The sequence below is a fragment of the Solanum stenotomum genome, chromosome 4, assembly GCF_019186545.1.
Source record: "Solanum stenotomum isolate F172 chromosome 4, ASM1918654v1, whole genome shotgun sequence".
NCBI classification, from domain to species: domain Eukaryota; kingdom Viridiplantae; phylum Streptophyta; class Magnoliopsida; order Solanales; family Solanaceae; genus Solanum; species Solanum stenotomum.
This window is the reverse complement of record NC_064285.1, coordinates 7,024,532-7,050,591: the sequence shown is the minus strand read 5'-3', so window position 1 is coordinate 7,050,591 and position 26,060 is coordinate 7,024,532. Positions and strand designations below refer to the sequence as shown.

Sequence of the window (26,060 nt, the reverse complement as noted above, 5' to 3'; positions counted from 1 at the left end):
ATCCAAAGGACCGTATGAATTGTTGCCTTCAAATAGTACCTTACTACAAGGATTTGTTTATACGGAAAATTTGATGTCCCCAAAATTACTTATATTAAGTAAGTATTAGCTTATGTTTGATCAAGTCAACTTTTTTTTTGCATGTCATGCTACAACCTTTATTCTTATTAAGTTTATTAACAATCCAGTTGTGGTTTCAAAACGTATTTGTCAATGTTGTTGGTTTTGCTTATTTCAAAATGTGTTTGCCAATATTAATCTTATTTCGTCCTATTTTAATTAACGTAATTAAATCAAACTAGATATTCCAATATTTTTGTTAACCATTCAACATAACTACCCGTAAAATCAATTTAATTAGGGAGGTGAAGTTACTTGAATTTTGATCAAATTGCGTTGTTGTTATGGGATATGACCTAATATTATTAGTGGAAAAAGATTCTTATAGCTCAAAATGTGTTTTAATTACGTTTATAAAGTTGGGAAACAAAATCAAAATTTGAATACTTGTCAATTTAAATGTCATTTTTAATGCCTCGAAAGTGTGTAAAAGATTTTACCAGACTTTTACGTATCAATCGACATAAGATATGCAATTATGCAGGGGAGGGGTAATGGTCAGCAATTACTTATCGAAGGTAAAACATATTATCTTTATGTTAGTACATCTCGAAAACAACTTTCAATTCTAGTCAGATTCAAACTTCATCAATCCATAACTAAATCTAAAATCAAACATTCATAAATTTTTATCTAGCCAAATCAGCGGAAAAATTGAACCAAATTGAATTGAAGTAATTTAGTTCGATATTTGGTGCACACTATTGAAAACTTAAATTTGAAGAATCAAACGTCCACTCATACTATATACTATATTCAGAAACTATATGGGCTCTCAACTACTGGTATTTCACTTACAAAGATAAACAACTACTATTTTAGGTGATATTTCTATTTAATTCTATTGTCAAAGAGCTTTTAGTCGGTAACAGTAGTATTGCGAAAGCCATGGGGATGTTTATCAATTTTTAGGGGTGTTTTTAATTAATACTTATCTCAATTAATATCAATACTAGCTAGAGACCGGGAGTGAAAAAACTATTGTCGTAAAATAAAGGAACCAAGGTGCACCCCTATAAAAGGAATGAAAACCCCCCTCATACCCCTTGTTTCCAAAAACGCAGAAAGACCATTTCTCATCCAAAACGGTCAAGTGTGACATTTACCGTGTTTATAACCCAGATTCAGAATGTCTGGGCGAGAGTTGCTTCTTTGTCAACTATGGGATAGCTGATAAGGTGAAAAACGATGTTGTTTTCAGGGCAAAGTTTGAGAAACTTGTTCACATTCTCCCTATTCAGTCAATCTAGCTTCTAATGGAGATCATGTGGATTTTTCCTCTTTTTCTTTTTTCTTTTCTTTACTGTTAGCTCAAATGCTAGTTTTATCTAGTTAAAAAAATCATCTTTTGTCTGTAAATTTCTATTTATAGGCAGGCAGTTGCTGTTATTTAGAAAAACATAAAACACAACCAAATTCGACAGAGTATGAAAACATAAGCATTCAAAAAAGCAATTGCAAATAATTATCCAACTTTATTACAGTGATGCATGCTTTCCTTTTCCTAATTTTCTAAACTAAGAGCAACCTTGAATGCAATTAAAACAACATTCAATAAATGGCCCAATGAAAGTTTGGACGGTTTTCCTAAACGACACATTGGTGTTGGGTTCGGTTGGGTTGAGCGAAGCGACAGTGACAACAATCTCACCATAGACAACTCCTTGCCTGAAAATATGTAGATGTGACACTTGGAACAAATTAAACACGACAAATATATTTGAGAGAAGTTAATTAGAGAAACATAAAACACAACTAAATTCGATAGAGTATGTAACAACATAAGAATTCAAAAAAGCAATTGCAAATATTATAGGGATGCATGCTTTCCTTTTCCTAATTTTCTAAACTAAGATCAACATTGAATGCAGTTACAACAACATTTAATAAATGCCGAATAAAAGCTTGGTCGATTTTTCAAAACGAGTCATTCGTGTTGGGGTCGGCCGGGTTACGTTGGACGGAGCGGCATTGGCAGTGATCTCACCAACGACAATTGATTGTTTGAAAATATATATATGTGGCACTTGGAACAAATTAAACATGATAAATTTGAGAGACGTTAATTAGTGAAACATATATAAAAACACAATCAAATCCAATAGAATATGAAACAACAAAAAAATTCAAAAAATCAATTTCAAAGAATTATCCAAGTTTATTACATGGATGCATGTTTTCCTTTTCTTAATTTTCTAAACTAAGAGAAACTTTGAATGCAATTAATATAACATTTAATAAATGGCCCAATGAAATCCTGGACGACTTTTCAAAATGATCCAATGGTGTTTGGGTGGTCGGATTGGGCAGAGCAACAGTGATCCCACTATCGACAAGTGAAAATATATAGATACATTGCACTTGGAACAAATTAAAAACCATAAATATCAGCAACTTATACTTGAGAGACTTAATTAGAGAAACACAAAACACATATAAATAAAAAGAGTATGAAACAACATAAGCATTCAACAAAGCAATTACAAATAATTATCCAACTTTATTGTATTGATACATGCTTTTCTTTTCCTAATTTTCTAAACTACATGCTATTTTGAATGTAGTTACAACATTCAATAAATGGCCCAATGAAAGCTTGGACAGTTTCTCAAAATAACCCATTGGTCTTGGGATGGATAGTCAGGTTGGGCAATGCGCCAACAACAATGATCTCACCAACGACAACTACTTGCACACACATAGTCACGATACAAAAATGAACGTGATGGCACTCGTCTTATCCCACCAAGACAACTACTTGATCTTTCCAAAATTACTTATATTAAGTAAGTATTAGCTTATGTTTGATCAAGTCAACTATTTTTTTTTCATGTCATGCTACAACCTTTATTCTTATTAAGTTTATTAACAATCCAGTTGTGGTTTCAAAACGTATTTGTCAATGTTGTTGGTTTTGCTTATTTCAAAATGTGTTTGCCAATATTAATCTTATTTCGTCCTATTTTAATTAACGTAATTAAATCAAACTAGATATTCCAATGTTTTTGTTAACCATTCAACATAAACTACCCGTAAAATCAGTTTAATTAGTTGGGGATGTGAAGTTACTTGAATTTTGATCAAAATTACCTTGTTGTTATGGGATATGACCTAATATTATTAGAGAAAAAAGATTCTTATAGCTCAAAATTTGTTTTAATTATGTTTATTAATTAATTTATACATTGATAAATTTTAACATTTAATCTATTTAATTTTGGCACTGTAAGATTATTTTTGCCACGTGATTTTTTTTCTTTTTGGAAAAGAGCGTATACGTAATACAAACAGTGGCCATATAATATTAGCTACGGGGATGTTTGTCAATTTTTAGGGATATTTTTAATACTTATCTCAATTAATATTAATACTAGCTAAGGACCGGGAGTGAAAAAAACTATTGTGGTAAAATAAAGGTTTACCCTATGAAAGGAATGAAACCCCCCCTGCCCCAGCTCATACCTTGTTTCTAAAAACGCAGAAAAACCATATCTCATCCAAAATGGCCAAGTGTGACATTTGCCGTGTTTATAACCCAGATTCAGAATGTCAAGTGTGAACACCTAATTTTTGACCAAAACATCAAGATTTTACACCAATTTTAATACTTAAATATTATTATTTCAGTAGGATTATATTTAAAATAAATAAATCTGGAAAATGCAACAAATTATAAGCACACTTTATGTTTAAAGTTTAATAAAGAAAGCTTGTGAATTTAATGTATTTGTTTTAATCTTTCAACTTTTAATTAGTCTAAAAAAATAATAATAATCCTATATATTATGAAAAAGTAGATAAAAAAAAAAGGAATGAAAAGATAAAAAAAGAAGAGTCCTAAAAATTTCAAATTACCTTACCCTTTATCCTAATTACCTTCAAACTTGCATAACTATTTTTTCCTAAAAATCCTCCCCCATTAAGTTTTCTTTTTCTCTTTGCACAATTTTTTTAAAATTTTTTTTCTTCCTTCTTTCCCCACACGTTTTGTACTCTTTATTTTTGTTTTATTACTTATTCATTTATTTTATTTTTTCTTCCTTTATCTCAACCCTAAAATTCTCAACTAATTTTTAAATTAAATCATATTCCCACTCCATCGCATTCCTTTTAATTAGCACCAGACTCACACCCAAAGCTGTTATAAAAACACACGCTCAGTAAAGAAAAAAGAATAGACAGAAACACAAAAAAGAAACGAGAGAAAAAAAAATCACAGAGAGAAAAGATAACAAAAGTGAGTTTTATTTTGAGAATTAAGTCAGTGTTCGAGGTTTTTTTTTTGCTCAAGGTTACGGATTCGTGGCTCTTTAAAGTTAATATTAGCCATTAACTTTGGAAATCAGTAGATCGTAGCAGTTGTTTTTGTGGTATCAATTTTCTCAGCGAGGTAACTCTAAATTCTCGCATGATTTAAATAGAATACTTGTACGAAAATTTGATTCCAATAATATGAAGTTCTTTGAATCACATGTTATTATTATGTAGTATCAGTTTGTGATGTATGTTGTGAATTATTTTGAGAATTTATGAATGCTTAGAAAAACGTAGTCGAAGACGTTTCTTGTTAAAAAAGAATAATATAAAAATAAAAATAAAAGATGTATCATACATTTTTTCTTTTTTTATTATTGTCTTATGCTTTTTTTTTTTTTTAGATGCAATTGATATTAAAATTGGTTTCATGATATTTAATTTTGAATAGATAATATTTCTTGGAGCCTAGTTTTCACTTAAGAAATTTTGTTGAAATTATTTGTAGACTTGTTAGCTTTTGATATAAATAAAAAACTTAATTAATTAATGATTCAGAAAAGCTATTTGGAATATGTTTTAGTCCTTTTATTTTTATTTTGATAAAAATAGTTTATCTTGATAAATGATAATAAGCATAGGAAAACTATTACTTTAAGTGGAATTGTTAATTAAGAGGAGAAATAAATCTCATTAAGAAATTCAGTATTAAGAATAATAATATTATTATTATTACTACTATTTATAATAATAATAATAATAATAATAACAATAACAAAAATATAGAGGAAAACTAATGATTTTTATTTTTTTTTGAGAAAGTATAAAAAGAAAAGAAGAATTTTTTTTTAAAAATAAAATAAAAAGAAGAGAAATAACGTGAGTAAAAAAAATGAAATAAAAATGATTAAAAAGAGAGAAAAAAAAAACATAACAAAAAAAAAAGTAGAAAGAAACAGAACAAAAACTTAAAAAGAAAAAAAAATACAAAGAGAGAAACATAATGAAAAAGTAAAAATCTATCTATATATAAAAGGAGAGGAAAAAACAACACGTGTCACCACCACAATTATTCTTAAATTTTATTACTTTTAGTTATTTTAAATAATCTTCTATCTATATATAAAATCTTCTATCTATATATAAAAGGAGAGGAAAAAACAACATGTGTCACCACCACAATTATTTTTGAATTTTATTATTTTTAGTTATTTTAAATAATAAATTCAAATTCAATAAATTAATTGTCTTTAGTTAATTTAAATAATAAATTCCATTTTAAAACAAAATAGCAATTTAAAACAGTTTTAAAAAAACAGTTTTTTGTAAAGATATAATTCCAATTAAAAAAATAAAAATAAAAAATGAAATAATTAAGTTAAATTTCAAAACAGGAATGTAAACCAAAAAATTTGAACTTCAAAAATTTTTAAAAAAAAAAAAAAAAAACTCACACGTTCACCTGAAATTTACTTTCAAAGCCTAATTTTGTGGAACTATCAAGTATTATCCTTTTAAATATCTTAATTTAAAAATTATTGTTGATTGTTGATAAAGATAAAATAGCTGTCATTTATATGGTAATTTTTAAAATTTTAAATAACTTATGTAACCGCCCACCAACTTCTCTCACATCCCCTATAACTATATTACCCCATTTCCAGATAACGTCCTCTTCATGCACCATAAATATTTTTTTTTTGATTATTTGATATTTCTTTATCTGCAACACTAGGCCATAATCAAAGGTATCATCCAACGAAGGCACTTCATGCTCCCTTTTTCGATTGTTGATTTTATATGTCAACAATTCTTCCACATATTCTAATAATTGTTCATTTATAATGTGATGATTTTTTTTTCTTACTCTGTCCCAACTCCCGGCATATATTTTATTATTATTCATTACAATTTTACTATATTAGTTGAATCTTTTAGTTTGAATATTTAAGATGTATATATGATCTTTATTATTAATGCATTTTGATATTTTATACATTTTTTGATCATAACATCATAAAAATGCTGACATTAATAAGAAATTAATAATAAAAATTGTCTCTATGATAGAATATTTCCCTCTCCCTATTTTTCTTCTAATTAATTGATGGTTTGCATTACTTTCACACTTTATTTATTAGAATGTGGACGAAGAGCTTTGAGCTATTCAACATAATTATACTTTGAAATTCGTCTTTAGATTGCAACTTAAATGAAAATCACTATTTCTTATTTTCTAGAATTGGAAATAGTTAACGTAATTTATATAAATATATTAAATTTTAAATTAAAAGTGGTTAGGACTAATTAGATCTATCAAATTAATATTGTCTATCATTGATCATGGACCATTGATTAAGATTGTATTCTTTATATTCAATATGCATCTTTTATTAAAAATAATTGACTTATTTTATAGAATGTCAAAATATACCTGCAATAATAACTTCAGTTAATCTTCTAAGATGCATTCGAGATATCTTGCGGCACAAAATTGTTTTCACAAATACTCACAAAGCTTTCAAATCAATATACTTATCAGCAAAGAGACGATTGATAAGAAGATTGTAAGAACAATATTATTTTACTTTCATCGACATTCAAAGAATCTATTGTCTAATTAAATTCAAAGTACAATCATTACGTTATTTTATCTTGAAATTTTATATTTTTGCTTGAAACATATAATGAGTGTTGATAATGTATTTATTTTAGTAAGAAGATTATAAATTATATGAATATAACAAAAGCAAGATTTTTATGCTCTTTTGTGACTATTGAATTTTCTAAGTAATATTTTCTTATTATGAATAAATACTTAGTATTTTCCGCGCAACGCGCGGGCACGAATACTAGTATAAAATTAATAAAACAAAACGGGAAAAAAAGTAAAGAAAAAAAAAAGACAGGCAAAAGAAAGAAAAGAAAAAGGAAAAAGTAAAAAAGAAAAGAAAAAGAAATTAAAAATAAAAGGAAAATCTTCCTAAAAAATAGTCCTAATCTCTTTAGAATTTCTTGCTAAAACTAATCATAAATTTCATAAAATTTTATCTCCTATTTTAAAATCTAACTTTGAAAAAATACAATCTTAAAATTACTCAAACTTTAAAGTTCTCTTTCCTACATAAATTCTAATTCCTTACTATTAGATACCTATACATATTTCTACACATAATGATATTAAAAAAAAAAAAATACAAATACACACAAAATAAAAAAATACTAGTGTTTCAAGTTTCAAATTAATGGACACACATCGAAAAAAAATAAGATTATTTTAAATAGATTTTAATAAAATAAAGTAGCCTTAAATAGGTTTAAAATAAATCAAAAAATGAGGGTAAATAGCATTTTTATTAAGCTAATAATACAATATTCAAAAAATTAATTTTAAGTCATATATATAGTCAATAAAGAGACCGTGCTAGAACCACGGGACTCGAGGGGTGCCTAACACCTTCCCCTTGGTCAACAAAATTTCTTACCCGAATTTTTAGTTCATAGACCAATAAAAATAAAGAGTCAAATTTCCTTTTGATTAGGGGTTTAAATAATAAGTTGACTTGGAACACCAAAACTCAATTCCAAATGATAACTCTGAATAATAAAATAATCCCTTTTCAAAATGTCACTTTAATTGGAGAAACTTTTTTTCTTTCAAAACATACATTTAAATTTTGAGGAAAATAAGGGGTGTGACGTCAGGCCGAGAGTTGCCTCTTTGTCAACTATGGAATTGCTCTTAAGGTGAAAAACGTTGATGTTTTCAGGGCAAAGTTTGAGAAACTTAATGGCATCCTTTCCATTCAGTCAATCGAGTTTCTAATGGAGATCATGTGAGTTTTTCCTTTTTTTTTCTCTACTGTTAGCTCAAATGCTAGTTTTATCTAGTTAAAAAAATAATTTTTTGTGTATAAATTTCTATTTACAGGCAGACAGTTGTTGTTGCTATTGTTTCCGCCGCCGCTTCTGGTTCGGGTTCGAGGCCCACAGTCGTTGCTCGTTCGAGTTCAAGGACTAATGTTGCTTCTGTTTCGAGGCTCACTGCTTGTGGTTCGACTGGTCTCAAAAAGGTGTGGAAAAACACCAAAAAAAAGAGCAACTAGCTTAGTAGTAACAGAATTGGTGGATGTTTCTTGTTTTTGTTGGATTAACACGGCTAGCTGTAATGGTTTAATTTCTGATGGTGTGAGTCTAATCTTTCAGTTATGTAGTAATTAGAGAAAGAGATCAATTGGTGGATGTTTCTTGTTTTTGTTGGATTAACACGGCTAGCTGTAATGGTTTAAGTATTGCCATACATGCACATGTTTGTCTATCTTGAGAATTAAGGTCAGTACTATTAGGCATAATTACTATTAGTGCAGAATACTTTGTAGGAAAATCATGAGAAAATGCCCTCAAAGTTATGTACCTTTTTTATACTCCTACCTAATTAGTTATGTAATTTTAATCTTTTAAGTCTAAACAAAAGTTCGACGTTGGTGTGTTTGGCCATAAAATCTTCGATCACTTGGCATATATAATGTCGACACATTATTATTTAACAAAGAATTTTTCAGAAAAAACACTTAACTCTCCCTTTCAACACGTTTGAGACGAAATCACGACTAAAAAAGTAGAGAAGAAGATGTGGAATATCGTGATGGAGAACATTGATAAATTTTAACTTTTAATTTATTTTATTTTACCACTGTAAAATTATATTTTCCACGTGACTTTTTTTTTTTTTAAAAAAAGCGTGTACGTAATACAAACACTGAATATATGATATTAGTCGAATCATTAAATAGTAATTTATTAATCACTCAAAATAATACTCACTGAACATCATGTTGTAACTTATTAATCACTCAAAATAATGAATGAAAAATAAATAAATACGAGAATCCAAATAGTCATAGCTGGAGGATCCACCTGTCTGACAGTGGGCCCCACGCAGAATATATTCTTTTGTTTGTTTATAGTTTTGGATTAATTAATTAATTAATCTTAGGTCTAGATCATTTAGAAATAACACATATGTATGAGTGTCAATTAATGTTTTCTCCTCGTAACTTTTTTTTTTTCTAATCTAACAAATATTCCATAATTTTGTCGAGACCATATATTTATAGCGTGTTAGATCAAGTAGGGCGAGTCAATATAATGAATAGTTTCTTATTTTTGAAAAATTGACTTAAAATAAAAAATTTCATACCAATAGAATTAAATAGAAGTATCACCTAAAATAGTAATTGTCGATCTTTGTAAGTGAAAAATCAATAATTGAGAGACTATATAGTTCCTGAATATAGCATGGGTGGACAATTGATTCTTTCAAATTTAAATTTTTCAATAGTGTGCACCGAATACCAAACAAAATTACTTCGGTTCAATTCGATTATTTGATATTTATGAAGAGTATCAACAATAAGAAACAATAAATAAACTTCGCAAAAATAAATTAGAAAAAGAATGTCCAACTATGTGTCCCAACGAAAAGACAACTGATGTAGCCTTGCTTGATTTTAAATTAATACAGAAAAATAAAAAATATTGTTATTATTTATAAAAGCATATTTTGCTGAAGACATCTTTGACATACTTCTAACATTGAAGTTATGTGTTTTTTTTTTCTTTCTATTAACCAAGAAAACCAATCACTCTGGTCTTGGGGGATTTGGTAGTGTTAGGATAAAGACTTAGGAGTTGTATTTCACTTAGAATACGCATGGTACGTAGTTATCATAGATATCCTAAATAGATTCAAGTTTTGGTTTTTTGATTCACTAAAATATCAAGACCTTAAAATCGAGAACTGAATTGAACACCAATTTTTTTAAAAAAAAATAGAATCGAAATCAAACATATATTAAAGTAATTTTGGAGAGAGAAAACTTTTCATATAAACGAATTCTTGTAGTAATTAGGTACGATTTGAAGACACAATTCATATGGTCATTTGGGTGTCCTAAGCTCACGATATGAACAAGCCACATATAGTAGCGTAACACTTCACCATCCGCAAATATATATAAAACTTACTATAAGCCTATCCAAACAAACTCTAAGTGTATTTTCTCAAAAGAATTTTATCAAAAAATATTTTTCAAGAAAAATTATTTTCTTCAACTTATGCTACTCTTCCCAAGCACTTATTTTCTCCCAAAAGCATATTCAAAATGTTGTATTACTTGGAGCATAAAATTTCTATAACTTACACTACTCTTCCCAAGCACTTATTTACTTGGAGCATAAATTTTCTATAACTTATTTTCTCCAAAAAGCATATTCAAAAAACATAACTTATGAACTTATGTTTTTTTTTCCTTTTAACCAAGAAAACCAATCACTCTGGTGGTGTTGGGGGTTTTGGTAGTGTTAGGATAAAGACTTGTATTTCACTTTGAATACTCATGGTACGTAGTTATCCTAAACAGATTCAAATTTTGGTTTTTTTGATTCACGTAAATATTGAGATCTTAAAATTGAGAACTGAATTGAACATCAAAGTTTTCTTTAAAAATAGAACCGAAATCAAACATAAGCTAATACTAAAGTAATTAACCTTTTTTTAAAGTTGAGAAACAAAATCAAAATTTGAATACTTGTCAATTTAAATGTCATTTTAGTGGATCAAAATATAGAAGGGGGAGTTCAATCACTTCTTTCTTAGGAAGTATAGAAATGGCTCGTGTCGCCTCTCTTGAGAATATGAAATAAGCAAAACCAACAACATTGTCAAACCATAATAAACTAATAAAATAAGAGGTTAATTAATAATGTAGCATCATGTCAAAAAATAAAAGACCTGATCAAACATAAGCTAATACTAAATAATAAGTAATTTTGGAGAGATCAAACTTTCCGTATAAACACATCCTTGTAGTAAGGTATGATTTGAAGGCAATGGTTCATATGGTCCTTTGGATGTCCTAAAGTCGTGATAAAAACCATCCTCTTGGTAGAGGAGTAGCACTTCACCATCCGCAAACATATATATATTGATGTGACCAAAAATATATGGGTCTTTCGTATAGTAAATAATTTAGTCCAAGATTCCTTGACACCATAGTCTGTATGATCATTACCCATAACTTAAAAGTAAGGATGTTTGATGAGATGAGTCCATCATCTGAAACAGATAGGTCAGCGGAGTCTTTTTATGTAGATGAAGTTCTGGCAAGCAAATACGGGTAGTTATTCCTAATTTATGTATATCTAGATAATTTTTGTTTCTCTGATATCTACAACTTTCATTCTGCTGATATTTGTAACATGTATAGTGAAAGATTATCAAAGGGCTAAAACATCATTTTATCATTGTAATGCTTAATTCTTCATGTACATCAAATCTTTATTTTTTACTACATATATAGGTATGTTTTCATTATCTCTAAATTGGTTCTACATAAGTTATGATCGTTTTCTTAGCATACTATTCTCTATCACACTTGGATATTAAATATTTATTCGTGTTTTGTGTTTACATCAAATTATTAGTATATGATGAAGTGAGATTTCGTGTAGGAAAGAAATAGTACATCAAAAGGTTGTATTGTATTCAGAGTAGCAAACATCTCAAAATGTAAGAAACAACATTAATAGACTAATTAGCAACTTGTCCACTATACTAAAAATAAATAATTTACTTTTTTTGTGTGTCTATTTTACCTTTGGTATTTTAAATACTATTTATTATATAATGCATTTTTCAAAGCACTAAATTTATTATATATACTAGTTTCTGGTAACGTGCATTGCACGTTTGTTCTTTATTATTATGATAATAAATTTCTTATCTATATTAGTTTTGAGTTATATAATGAAAATATTGGTGGAGTCAGGAGTGATTTTTTTTTTTTTTTTTTTGAGAATTGGTTATATATTGTTATATTCAAATTCAATTTCTATTATATGTTTTTCTCTTTAAGATTGTTATTCCTTTTTCATATTTAGAAAGATAAATTTTAATGTAGTTCCTATTTGACTTTTAAGTACTCCTTCATATAAATTAAATTACCTCATTTGTTAGAATATGCCTTCTTCAGAGATTTTTCTGGATTTCTTTTGCTCGGTATTGTTGAGGGAGAAGCATAAGTTATGCTTTTTACCTCGAAAGCTAGGAGAAATATAATTTCAATAAGTCATTGTCAAACTAAAACTACCAAGGAGGTTCTACTTTGTAAAATACACATGCATTAAGTTATTAAAATCCAATTAAAAATACAATAATCAAAAGAATACTATAGTATTTGTACATACTTGCTTAATTAAGTCATCTTTTATTAAACTAATTATTTCTATATGAATGCATCGTTATTTTCCTATTTTTTTTCTCTCTTATTTGTGACAAATTAAAAATAAATAAAATAGTGGACAAGATCCATTATAAAGTTGAGACTCTCACCAGCAAACATCTCAAAATAAAAGGTTGTACTGTATTGCTTTTGGCATAAATCAAAGGGAAATGATTTGATATATACTACTACTATATATTATTTTATTTTTAGGGAATAAATCATGGGAATTAAAGTTCACATATTGATTCTCCAAATAAAATTCAGTTGAAAATAGAGCTAAAATGAATAAATAAATAAATACATACTCCAATCAATTCAAAACTTATTTGCTAACTACAAAAAGACAAAAATTGGGAATCAATTAAGCAAATTTAATCTAAAACTATAAACAAACAAAAGAAAATATTCTACTGTTTTACAATTAGGTGGGGCCCCAGCTATGACTATTTTGGATTCTCCTATTTATTTATTTTTCATTAGACAAGGATTCATTATTTTGAGTGATTAATAAATTACTATTTAATGATTCGACTAGTAGCATATGATATGGCCAGTGTTTGTATTAGCTACACGTTTTTTTAAAAAAAAAAACAAAAAATCACGTGGAAAAAATCATTTTGCAGTGGCAAATTAAATTAAATTAAATATATTAAACGTTAAAATTTATCAATGTATAAATTAAATATCTTTTAGTTGTGATTTCGTCTCAAACTTGAATATTTCTGGCTTTGAAGGGCAGAGTTTAGTGTTTTAAAAAAATCGATTGAAAATTTCTTTGTCGACTAATAGAATCATTATATATGCCAAGTGATCGAAGATTTTATGGTCAAACACACCAACGTCAAGCTTTTGTCTAGGCTTGAAAGACTAAAATTACATAACTAATTAGGTAGGAGTATAAAAAAGGTACATAACTTTGAGGGACTTGATGCATTTCTCATGATTTTCCTACAAAGTATCCTGCACTGAAATTCCTTGACGTGAAAATTGTGATGAGCTGAAAGCAGGGGTGGCTCGACAGTGTTAAAAAAAAGACATGTGCCTTAGGCCCCCAAATTTAAGGGGCCTCATTTTTAATAATAATATGTTATAAGTTATTATTTTTTTAACAAATATTGAATACTATTTGTAGAAAAAGTAAAGTTTTCATAGAAAATGAAGGAATTATTAGAAGAAATTTGACATATTTGGAGTACTATATCTCATGAAAAATAATTTAAAATAAGAATGGTTATTTCATCAATTGAAAACTAGAAGAAATCAATTATATAAAAGTTATTAACAATTCAAGTGTAAGGCCCCGTTTGATTTTTGCTTTAGGCCACTAATATGCTTAAGCCGCCCCTGGCTGAAAGCAGCATCGGTGTTCAAAAAGCCGTGATAATCCAACAAAAACTACTACTTACACATTAGCTAGCCATGATAATCCAACAAAAACAACATCCATCCACCAATTCTCTTCTCTAATTACTTGCTTAACATAAACTAAGCTAGTCGCTCTTTTTTTGAGAATTTTTTTGGTGTTTTTCCACAGCTTTTTGAGACCAGTCGAACCAAAAGCAGTGTTGGTCCTTGAACCAGCAGCGACTGTGGGCCTCGAACCAGAAGCAAAACATTGGTCCTCGAACCCAAACCAGTGTTGGGTTTAGAATCTTTTTTTTCCCTTCCTATGTGTATAAATAAAAGTCTTATTAGGACCAGTCCACTTTAGCCCATAACCCAAAAAATTATGTGGCATATATAAGGCTTATTAGGTCTTATTTTCAGAAACACAAGAGAGAAAAATCAAGTGAGTTTCGTTTTAGAGATTGAGAGAAAAAGAGAAAAATCCCGTTTTTACTTCTGGAAATTTTCTGCTCCGCTTCAGACAGAGTTTTCCACTTTGTTAACCGTTGGATCGTGCTCAAATTTGAACTGGGAGTTCTCAACATCTGGTTCTTACAATTCAACGGTGGAGATCGGATTTGAAGGTCTGTAGGTTCTGATTTTGGAGAGTGAATAGTAGCGCGTTTTTTGGTGAAATTTCTTCTTTAATTCTCTAGTTATGGTGCAATCTTGTTTTGTTGTTGCTCGTTGTTTGGCGCCTGTTTTGTAGCCAATTTTGGAGAACAATTTTGTAACTCTTGGTGTTTATAGTGGAGCTTTTGGTCCTGTGGTTTTTCACTCTTCACATCGAAGGATTTTTCACGTAAATTGTTGTGTCTTGTGTGATTGAGTTATTCTTTTCTTGTTGCTTTAGTTTGGTTGATATACTTACTGTCCATTCTTCATGTTGCTTGATTTGGTTTGTCTTCTCTTGGTTCAAATTGAAAGGGAAAATTTAGATTTGGGTATTATTCCGCTGCTATCCTGTCTGTCATTCTTGTTAGTGCCTTGTCTTTGCCAACAAAGTGGTATCAGAACATTGGTTATTGATTTATTGTTGATAATTAATTTGAATGATGGAGGCAAATACGAGCAAGATGATTTGTTTGAATGGTAGTAACTATCATATTTGGAGAGGCGAGATGAAAGAACTTTTATTAGTCAAGAAAATGCATTTAGTTGTGTTTACCTCTAATAAACCCCAGTCCATGACGGATGAGGAATGATAATTTGAGTACTTGCAGATTTGTGGCTATATTAGACAATGAGTTGAATATAATGTTCGAAATCACATTGTGAATGAGACACATGCCAGAAGTTTGTGGGATAAGCTCGAGACGCTATATGCTTCGAAAACTGGCAAAAATAAGTTGTTTCTATTGAAACAATTGATGAATATTAGGTATAAAAAAGGTACTCCTATTTCTGATCATATTAATGATTTTCAGGGTGTTCTTGACCATCTATCTAGAATGAATGTAAAATTCGATGAAGAAATTCAAGGACTATGACTTCTTAATACTCTGCTAGACTCTTTTGAAACTCTTCGAGTTTCTTTGACTAATTCTACTCCCAGTGGTGTTGTGACCATAGAATATGCTAAGAGTGGTGTCTTGAATGAAGAGATGAGAAGAAGATCTCAACTTCTTCTACTTCACACTCCGATGTTTTGGTTACTGAAGATAGGGGGAGAAACAAGTTCAGAGGTCAGAGTGACAAAGATAAAAGTAGAGATAAGTCAAAGTCTAAATACAAGAATGTTACATGTGACTATTGCCACAAGAATGGGCATATCAAGAAATTTTGTTTTAAGTAGAAGAGAGATATGAGACAACAAAAGAAAGAAGGTGACAATGAAAATCGTGTTGCTGTTGTTGCTAATGATGATCTTCTTGTTTCTTGTGATGAAAATGCCATCAATCTTGTTCGTGATGAGTCTAGCTAGTTTGTGGATTCTGGTGCTACTTCTCATGTCACGCTGAAGAAGGAATTATTTTCCTCTTATACTCCAGGTAATTTTGGGATGTTGAAAATGGGTAATAATCATGAGGTTGCAGTTCTTGGTATTGGGACAGTTTATCTGGACAGTAACAATGGTTCCAAACTAGTTCTCAATAATGTCAAACATGCTCCAGATGTTCGCTTGAATTTGACTTTTGTGGGATATCTTGATGATGAGGGTTATGTTAATACCCTTGGTGCTGGCCGGTGGAAGCTTACTAGAGGTTTGATGATTGTAGCCCGTGGTGATAAGTTGTCTAACTTGTATGTTTTTCGGGGCTCCATTTTTAGAGGCTTAGTAAATTTGGTGGAGAATGATACTTCATCATTATTATGGCATAAAAGACTGAGTCATATGAGCGAGAAGGGGATGAACAATTTGGCTAAGAAGAATTTGTTTTCTGGAGTGAAACAAGCAAAGTTGAACAAGTGTGTTCATTGCTTAGCAGGTAAACAGAAGAGAGTTTCTTTTCAGAGTCTTCCGCCTTAAAGAGAGCTTGATTTGCTGGAGTTGATACAGTCTGATTTGTGTGGTCTTTTTAAGGTAATGTCTCATGGTGGTGCACTTTATTTTATGACTTTCATTGATGATTATTCTCACAAACTCTGGGTATAGTACAAAGATAAGGTACTTGATGTGTTCAAGAGTTTCCAGGCCTTGGTTGAGAGACAGTTATGGAAGAAATTGAAATGCATTCGTTCTGATAATGGTGGTGAGTATATTGGCCCCTTTGATAGATATTACAGAGAGTAGGGTATCCGACATCAGAAAACTCCTCTAAAGACTCCTCAGCCAAATGGTTTGGCGGAGAGGATGAATAGAACTCTTGTTGAGAGAGTTAGATGTATGCTTTCAGATGCTAAGCTGCCAGATTCCTTTTGGGCAAAAGCACTTAATACTGTTGCATATGTTATCAATTTATCTCCTACTGTTGCTTTGAACGGTGATGTCCCTGACAGAGTTTGGTCTAGTAAGAATGCTTCTTATGATCATCTTAAAGTTTTTGGGTGTAAAGTCTTTGTGCATGTTCCTAAGGATGAAAGGTAAAAGTTAGATGTTAAAACTAGGCAATGTATCTTTGTTGGTTATGGTCAAGATGAATTTGACTATCGTTTCTTTGATTCAGTTGAGAAGAAACTTGTTAGAAGTCGTGATGTTGTGTTCTTTGAAGACCAAACAATTGAAGATTTTGACAAAGTTGAGAAAGTTGATTCTCATAGTAGTGACAACCTAGTTGATGTTGATCCAGTGCCTTTGACTATTCCACCAGGTGAAAATCTTCATGAAAATCAAGTTGATATTGAAGATGGTGATTATATTCAGAATGATCAGTATGCCGCTGATGCTCCAGTGCAAGACGATGTGGTTGGTCTGCAACCAACTATTACTGATGCTCCAGAGAGTTCTCTTAGAAGATCTACTAGAGAGAAAATACCTTCATCTCGTTATTCTTCCAATGAGTATATACTCTTGACTGATGAGGGAGAACTATAGAGTCTTGATGAGGCCATGGAAAGTGAAGAAAAAGAAAAGTGGTTTGATGCTATGGAGGATGAAATAAAGTCTCTACATGATAATCATACCCTCGATTTGGTTATGTTACCTAAAGATCGGAAAGCTTTGAAAAACAGGTGGGTTTTCTGGGTAAAACATGAAGATGGTAACCCAGTTCCACAGTACAAAGTTAGATTAGTTGTGAAGTGTTTTAGCCAAAAAAAAGGATTGATTTTGATGAGATATTCTCTCCGATTGTGAAGATGTCATCCATTCGTGTGGTTTTAGGCTTGGTTGCAAGTCTAGACTTAGAGGTTGAACAAATGGATGTTAAAACTGCTTTTCTCCATGGTGACTTGGATGAAGAAATTTATATAGAGCAGCCGGAAGGCTTTGAAGTCAAGGAAAAAGAGAATTATGTTTGCAAATTGAAGAAGAGCTTGTATGGTTTAAAACAGGCTCCCAGGCAATGGTATAGGAAGTTTGGTTCTTTTATGAGTCAACAAGGCTTCAAGAAGACTTCTTCAGACCATTGTGTTTTTGTGCAAAAATTTTCTGATGGTGACTTTATTATCGTTTTGCTTTATGTTGATGACATGCTTGTTGTTGGTCATAATGCTTGCATGATTAAAGAGTTGAAGCAAGAGTTGAATAAGTCTTTTGCTATGAAAGACTTGGGACCAGCAAGACAAATTATTGGCATGCAGATTGTCCGTGATAGAGATGCCAAGAAGTTGAGGTTGTCACAAGAGAAGTATATTCAGAAAGTACTTCGTAGATTCAACATGGACAAAGTTAAGGTTGTTAATACACCTTTAGCTATGCACTTCAAATTGAGTACTAGACATTGTCCTTCCAGTGATGGTGAGAAGGAAGATATGAAGAAAGTTCCTTATGCTTCAGCTGTTGGTAATTTGATGTATGCAATGATGTGTACAAGACCAGATATTGCTTATGATGTTAGTATTGTTAGTCGTTTTCTTTCTAATTCGGGAAGAGAGCATTAGAATGTTGTTAAGTGGATTATGAGATATCTTTGTGGCACTTTTAGTTTGAGTTTGTGTTTTGGTACAGGGAAGCCTATTCTTTATGGTTACACTCATTCAGACATGGCTGGTGATGTTGATACTCGTTAGTCTACTTCAGGCTACTTGATTACTTTTGAAGGGGGAGCTGTGTCTTGGCAATCTAGGTTGCAAAAATGTGTTGCTTTATCTACTACAGAGGCTGAGCTTATTGCTGTTGTTGAGGCTTGCAAAAAGTTTATCTGGATGAAGAGATTTTTAGGGGAACTTGGTTGTGCTCAAGAGAGGTATGTGCTTTATTGCGATAGTCAAAATGCTATTCATCTTGGCAAGAATTCTACATTTCATGGTCGGTCTAAACACATTGTTGTGAGGTATCATTGGATTCGAGATGTGTTGGATTCTAAGTTGCTTGAACTTGAAAAGATCCATACCAATGATAATGGTTCCGACATGATGACTAAAGCTTTGCTAAGAGGGAAGTTTGAGGATTGTTGCATAATCGCCGGGATGGCGGTCTCCTCCACATAGTTGTGAAGGGGAGAATTGTTGGGTTTAGGATTTTTTTTTTTTTCCTTCCTATGTGAATAAATAAAAGTCTTATTAAGACCAACCCACTTTAGCCCATAACCCAAAATATTATGTGGTATATATAAGGCTTATTTGGTCTTATTTTCAGAAACACAAGAGAGAAAAATCAAGAGAGTTTCGTTTTAGAGATTGAGAGAAAAAGAGAAAAATCTCGTTTTTGCTTCTAGAAATTTTCTGCTCAGGCAGTCCGCTTCAGACAAAGTTTCTGCTTTGTTAACCGTTGGATCGTGCTCAAATTTGAACTGAGAGTTCTCAGAATCTGGTTATTGCAATTCAACGGTGGAGATCGGATTTGTAAGTCTGTAGGTTCTGATTTTGGAGAGTGAACAGTAGCACGTTTTTGGGTGAAATCTCTTATTTAATTCTCTAGTTTTGGTGCAATCTTGTTTTGTTGTTGCTTGTTGTTTGGCGCTTGTTTTGTGGCCAATTTTGGAGAACAATTTTGTAACTCTTGGTGTTTATAGTGGAGCTTTTGGTCCTGTGGTTTTTTTACTCTTCACATCGAAGGGTTTTCCACGTAAATTGTTATGTCTTGTGTGATTGGGTTATTCTTATCTTGTTGCTTTAGTTTGGTTGATATACTTGTCCATTCTTCATATTGCTTGATTTGGTTTGTCTTCTCTTGGTTCAAATTGAAAGGGAAAGTTTAGATTTGGATATTATTCCGCTACTATCCTCTCTGTCATTCTTGTTAGTGCCTTGTCTTTCCCAACAACCAGCAGCGACGGTGGTCCTCGAACCAGAAGCAACATTGGTCCTTGAACCCGAATCAGCAGCGACATGGTGGTCCTCGAACCCGAACTAGAAGCGGCGGCGGAAACAGTAGCAAGAGCAATTGTCTGCCTGTAAACCAAAATTTATAAACAAAAGATGAGTTTTTAACTTTGAAAAATAAATAAAACTAGTATTTGAACTAACAATAAAGAAAAAAAAGAGAGGAAAAACTCACATGATCTCCATTAGAAGCTGGATTGATTGAATGGAAAGGATGTCATTAAGTTCACCGAATTGAGCGTTGAAAGCAACATCGTTTTTCACCTTATGAGCTATCCCATACTTTACAATGAGGCAACTCTCGGCCAGGCATTCTGAATCCGGGTCATAAATACTTCAAAAATCACACTTGGCCATTTTAGATGAGAAATAATTTTCTCGATTTTTGAAAACAATGTATGAGGGGGTTTTCATTCCTTTTATATGGGTGCACCTTGGTACATTTATTTTACGACAATAGTTTTCACTCCCAGTCCCTACTATTGATATTAATTGAGACAAGTATTAAAAACACCCCTAAAAATTGATAAACATCCCAGTGGTTTTCGCAATAGCAATATTACCGCCTAAAAGCTCTTTGCCATTTGTTCGTGGTTCATTTCATTGGCTTGGTAAGAATAATTTATCTAGATATATTATGATAATTCATGAGATGTGTTCACTTATTAATCAACAAGCTACTCAAAAATGAAATGAAATGAAATGATTGACCATATATTTTTAGCGTGTCAGGTTAATTAGTAGCGCGAGTCAATACAATGAATAGTTTTTTTATTTTAAAAAATTTGGCCGAAATAATTTTTTTCATACCAATAGAAATAAATAGAAATATCACCAAAAATAGTAATTGTTGATCTTTATAAGCGAAATACCAGTAGTTGAGAGCCTATATAGTTTCTACATATAGTATGGATGCACGTTTGATTCTTTCAAATTTAAGCTTTTCAATAGTGTGCACCAAATATCGAACTAAATTACTTCGATTCGATTCAATTTGTTCTTTTGGTATTTACGAAGAATGTCAACAACAAGAAACAATAAATAAACTTCGCAAAAATGAATTAGAAAAAGAATGTCCAACTATGGGGACCCAACAAAAAGACAATTGATGTAGACTTTGTTTGATTTTAAATTAATACAGAAAAACCAAAAATATTGCTATTATTGATAAACAACATATTTTGCTGAAGACGATTTTGACTGAACTAATGTTTTTGTTTCCTTTTTAACCAAGAAAACCAATCACTCTGGTGTTGGGGTTTTTGGTAGTGTTAGGATTTCACTTTGAATACTCATGGTACGTAGTTATCATAGATATCCTAAATAGATTCAAATTTTGGTGTTTTTGATTCACGTACATATCGAGATCTTAAAATGCTACTATTGCTCCTACAACTAGAATAGATATCACTATTCCTGCAACACCTCCACCCCCTATACCTGATTTCCTACTGCCTGAATTGCTGCTGTTTTCTATGGATTTGTGATCTCCATTGGGATTGTTTGCAGGAGGTGTGCCTGGTGGAGGTCCTGAGCTCCATGAATTACCATTTGATCTGTTATGAAAGATTCATAAATCCCTATAACAATTAGAAAGAACTCCCTAGAGAATTTGCAAAGATGAATGAAAATTATTGACACTCACTGCACTATCCCTTTCAGCTGATCTGGAATCCTGCCAGTAAATTGGTTGTTTTCAACATTCCTAAAGAATAGAAGAATCAAAATGGTTTTCAACCAATGGATTAAACTGAAACTGAAGTGAGATGTAGACATAAGACATAATATCTACACATTTGGCACACAACTCACAGATTTTGGAGGGGAAGATTGGCCAGGACGTCAATAGTTCCATTAAACTGGTTGTTCTGCAAATACCTGCATATTATAACAACAAAACATCTATATCTGATGGAAGTTTGCAAATAGAAAGATGAAGTATGAAAACTCTTATCTTACATTTTGTTCATACAAGTTAGTGACTGGAAGCTTTGAGGAAGATTACCCGTCATAGAATTGAAAGACAAGTCCCTGAAGCATTAAAAAGATCAATCAAAATTATGTGACAGAATGATAAATTTCAAACTATGATGTTTTAAACAAGATATGATAAGGTACCAGCGCTACCAAAAGCAAAAAGACAAAAAAGTTCTAAGGTCCGTTGGGGCTTTAAGCGCAAATAAAGCGTGAGCTTTAACGAAAAAAAGGTGCAAAGGGAGAAAAAAATACAAGTATATATATGTTCAGTCCAAGACTACTAATTACAAGCATGCATGAAAATAGATGAACAAAGAAATTGAAAAAAAAGTAACGATAAAGTGAAATATCACTTGTTTAGTCAAGGGAAAGTATGCCTTAGGACCTTGATGATGACACTAAAGCGCACATTAAGCAAGGCAAAGCGCTCAACACGTTTTAAGCCTCGCTTTAGGGCTTAAGCACACCTTTAAGGTTTTTAATACTTGCTTAAGAAAAAGTCCAATCTAAGTAGCAACTTAGCTCAACTGGCATAATTTAATACTTTGGCAGCAGACCAAAGACATGACTCACTTCTGCACAGTAATGTGGGAAATGGAACAAGTGCATTTAACCTCTTTCTCAAATCGAGACAACTTAAATAATAGAATAAGTGTACTTTCATCGTAACATTTGAGAACAGCAAACTATTCTCATTCAGATCATAATTAGGCAATATGAAAACTCTGGTGTAATGGAAGGAGATGAATAGGCCTTACAATGTGTTGAGTGCAGAGAGCGAGTCAAACGAGACAACCACTGATCCTTGAATTTGATTGTGACTGACATTTCTACAACCAGGCATAAACATTGCAAAGAATCATAAGGAGCCCCAAAGAAAATGAAGAGGACCAACTACTTAAGCAAATATCAAATTTAAGCATTTCACTTACAAGGACTGGAGGGAGGTCATCTGTGAAATGGAATATGGGAGGCCACCACTAAAACCACAAGAAGCGAGGTTTCTGCGAGGCAAGTTCTAAGAAAGATAAGAGGGAGAAAATAGAACCTGCAAGGAGGAAGATATGCAAATAAACAAACATACAATCTTTGCACATTTGGAGGAAGCTGGTTAGGTAACTGGCTCCCCATTTTGTTATTGCTTATGTCACTGCAACATTCACAAAGATGACCACATTCAGGAATTCAACACAAATCCAATTAATAAGGAACAAATGAAGGCCATTTATCTTACAAATTGGTCACAGATTTTAGACTATCTAGCTGAGACCCCAATGAACCTGAGAGCCCAAGACCTGATATCTGGCTGAAGGAAAATGAAAAGAAACTAATCATCAGTTTACTTAGTCAATAATTCCAAAAAGTTGAAACAACATGGAGATGAAGACAAAAAGGAAGACCAAACCAAACCCCACATTTCAGAAACTTTATTGCCCGAGCAGGTAATGCCTGTCCAGGACTCTCCACAAGGATCACCGCCATTGGCACTCCATTTTGTCAGCTGCCCTGGCGAGTTTAGGGTGGTATACAGGACTCTCAGAACAGATGCTGAAAACCAAACAGAAGTCAACTAGATTATTTTGAAATCAAGACATATGTGATTGTGTAAGGAATTGTAATGATAAAGAAATAGTTATATATGGACAGAGAACGGCTCAAGAGACAGATTTTACAAAGGACAATCCGTTAAAAGAATGTACAGCTATGGCAACTTGACCAGCATGGTACAAAGTAGCGAGCAACTTAACCAATCCATTACTGTGAAACTCTTTGGATCATCAGGAGTCCAAAAGTAAATTATATAGCTTTATTAAGTCTTTGATCAACTTCAAACTCATTGGTTTTTGTCACCCTTACCACATAAACTAGAAAACGCTCTCCAGTAATTGCTTATATAAGGCTGACAATAGTAACTAAAACCAATCACATTCACAAACCACAAGTTTCTGTAAGTACATTTTCCCCAGACTTGATCAATTTTTAATGAAAGAAAATTATTGTGCAAAGGTTGACCTTTTCTATTAGCAATTAAGTGCATCTTCCTGAAAGAGTCTCCTCTCTACCTCCACGAGGTAGGGGTAAGGTCTGCATACACTCTATCCTCCCAAATCCCAACTACCGGATTTCATTGGATATGTTGTTGTTGTAACTATTAAGTGCATCGGCAACAGAAAATACAAAGATTACAACAACAACTATGACTCAATCTAGTCGACAAGACTAAGGGGTTGCTCGGCCATAAGTAACAAATATTTCCCACACCCAAAAGTGAAGACTACCATTGATGCTGCCCAAGCAAGACTTACTATATCCATTATTTTCAAAGATTTCTTTTTTATGATAACCACGGTGTCTGAGCCAGCTGGTGTGCAACTAACTAATTCCAAAGATACCTGCCACCTCCCATCAACAACATGTACCAGATAACTCTATCTATCAAGCCTGGACCTAGTGTTTTCAAATGATATTTTCTTCTCAATTTCATGGGGCTTCAAAGAAACAAGATTTTTCAGTTGGGTTTGTTCATTTCAAGAGTTGTCAAGACTCAAGCCCACTCTCAGCTAAATTTTTCCTTGAGAACAAGAAAACTGGAACTTGTACTTACTACTTCACATACTAAAAAACAAAAAAATAAAGAGAATGATGAATAAATTAAAAGGGGCTTACCATCAGATGGATCTGTATCACCATTAACAAAGCTTGAAAAATTCACCAAAATGGCCACCAACAGTACTACTGCCAGTAGCAACAACAACCTCATCTCTCCCACATCACCAACACAAAATTACACAGAAAGACTCTTTTTTGAGTGAGAAAAAGACACTATTCAACTACAAGAATCAAAAGTCACACACTTTTTTTACCATTCTTGTTTTGTCAACATCACTTTAATTTGAATTTTATTGGTTTCTGGTTGGAAAAAGTGTAAGAGAGAAGGATTAAAATAATTAATTTGGAGATTGGCTTTCTGTTAGTGGAAGGTGAAAGCAAAGCAGAGAATATTTGTTAAATTAATCAATGATTCCCCCCCACCCTTTAGTATTCTTTTCTGTATACATTTTGTTGTATTGGTTGCTACAAAATTACAATTATATGCTCAATAGTTACCGGTTCGGGTTCGGGTTCGAGTTCTGAATAGGTAAAAATCTTTAATATGCAATGAGATCAAATGTGGCGCAAATTTGGGATACTGAGTTTCAACATGGGTATCAAATATTGGGTGGAAACCCAAAAAGAAAAAAACCTAGTTAATATATTATCACACTGCCTCATTTGCAAACATTAACAAGTCGTTAAATGTGAGGTATAAGGTATAATAATTTCAAGAATAAATGCAGAACTATTTTACTCCTTCATCCAGCAATAGTTGTCTACTATACATTTTTAGGATGTCCAACAATATTTATCCACTTCATGAAATCAATGAGTAATTTTACACTAAGTTCCTAATTTATCCTTATCATCAATTATAGTCATTTTTTAATTACATTTTTCAAGATATTGTATTTACTATATTCAAAGGGTCCTCGTGGTCCAAGATAATCAAATCATCAAAAATAGTAAAATTAGCATGAGACTTTTTGGTAGTAATCATAGCATTTCGCGATTTATTGGTAAATTGATTTTGATTCTCTATTAACCAATAGGTGATATAGTAAAATTTCCTTCTATTTATAGTTTTTAAGAAGCGTGTAAAATCAATAGTGGACAAGTATTGTTAGACAGAGAGTATATGTGTTTGGTTGGAGGTGTTAGAATTATTTATCCCACCATTGATTGTGAAAGAAGTTCAACTAGAAATATTCTTGTTATTGCTTCGATTCATATTCCCCAAAAAGTGGATCCCGCTCTAATAGCTCTGAATAAATTAAATACATACGAAGGCTTCTTATTCCACAACAACGAAAGCACTTTTTTACTCTTTCATATACTACGGGATTTCACTTGGAAAGCGAAATGTTCCATACTAACAGATTTGGGTCCATAACCAAGGGTTCCAATGCACGAGATCTTGTAGCACTTACCAATGAGGTTCTATCGATTAGTATTACACAGAAGAAATCAATACACTTAGTAATGAGATAAGATATCTTATACACATAGTGAAATAACTTATCATGTGATAACTTATTCTGAGATAGTTACTCGTTCCCAATCAAGTTACCGCTAAGG

General features: G+C 31.7%; 2 protein-coding genes across 7 annotated transcripts in view; one reads left to right on the top strand and one right to left on the bottom strand.

Annotated features, from left to right (window-relative positions):
• LOC125861809 (protein STRUBBELIG-RECEPTOR FAMILY 7-like) overlaps nt 1–24,713 on the bottom strand; it is a 61,974-nt gene extending 37,261 nt beyond the window's left edge. Inside the window, exons 1-6 of one of the 6 annotated variants that reach the window (XM_049541684.1) lie at nt 24,555–24,707; nt 23,303–23,435; nt 23,122–23,193; nt 22,972–23,037; nt 22,820–22,891; nt 22,646–22,717 (exon numbers count right to left, since the gene is read on the bottom strand). In XM_049541684.1, the coding sequence (XP_049397641.1) occupies nt 22,646–22,717; nt 22,820–22,891; nt 22,972–23,037; nt 23,122–23,193; nt 23,303–23,435; nt 24,555–24,648 (509 nt within the window). In that variant the 5' untranslated portion in view covers nt 24,649–24,707. Of the gene's footprint in view, nt 1–22,645; nt 22,718–22,819; nt 22,892–22,971; nt 23,038–23,121; nt 23,194–23,302; nt 23,436–24,554 lie in introns of all 6 variants that reach the window. The other 5 variants (XM_049541683.1, XM_049541682.1, XM_049541681.1 and 2 more) reach the window with 5 other exon arrangements.
• Nucleotides 1–26,060, top strand: part of LOC125861830 (uncharacterized protein C119.09c-like) — a 436,566-nt gene that overhangs the window by 174,946 nt on the left and 235,560 nt on the right. The window lies entirely within an intron of this gene.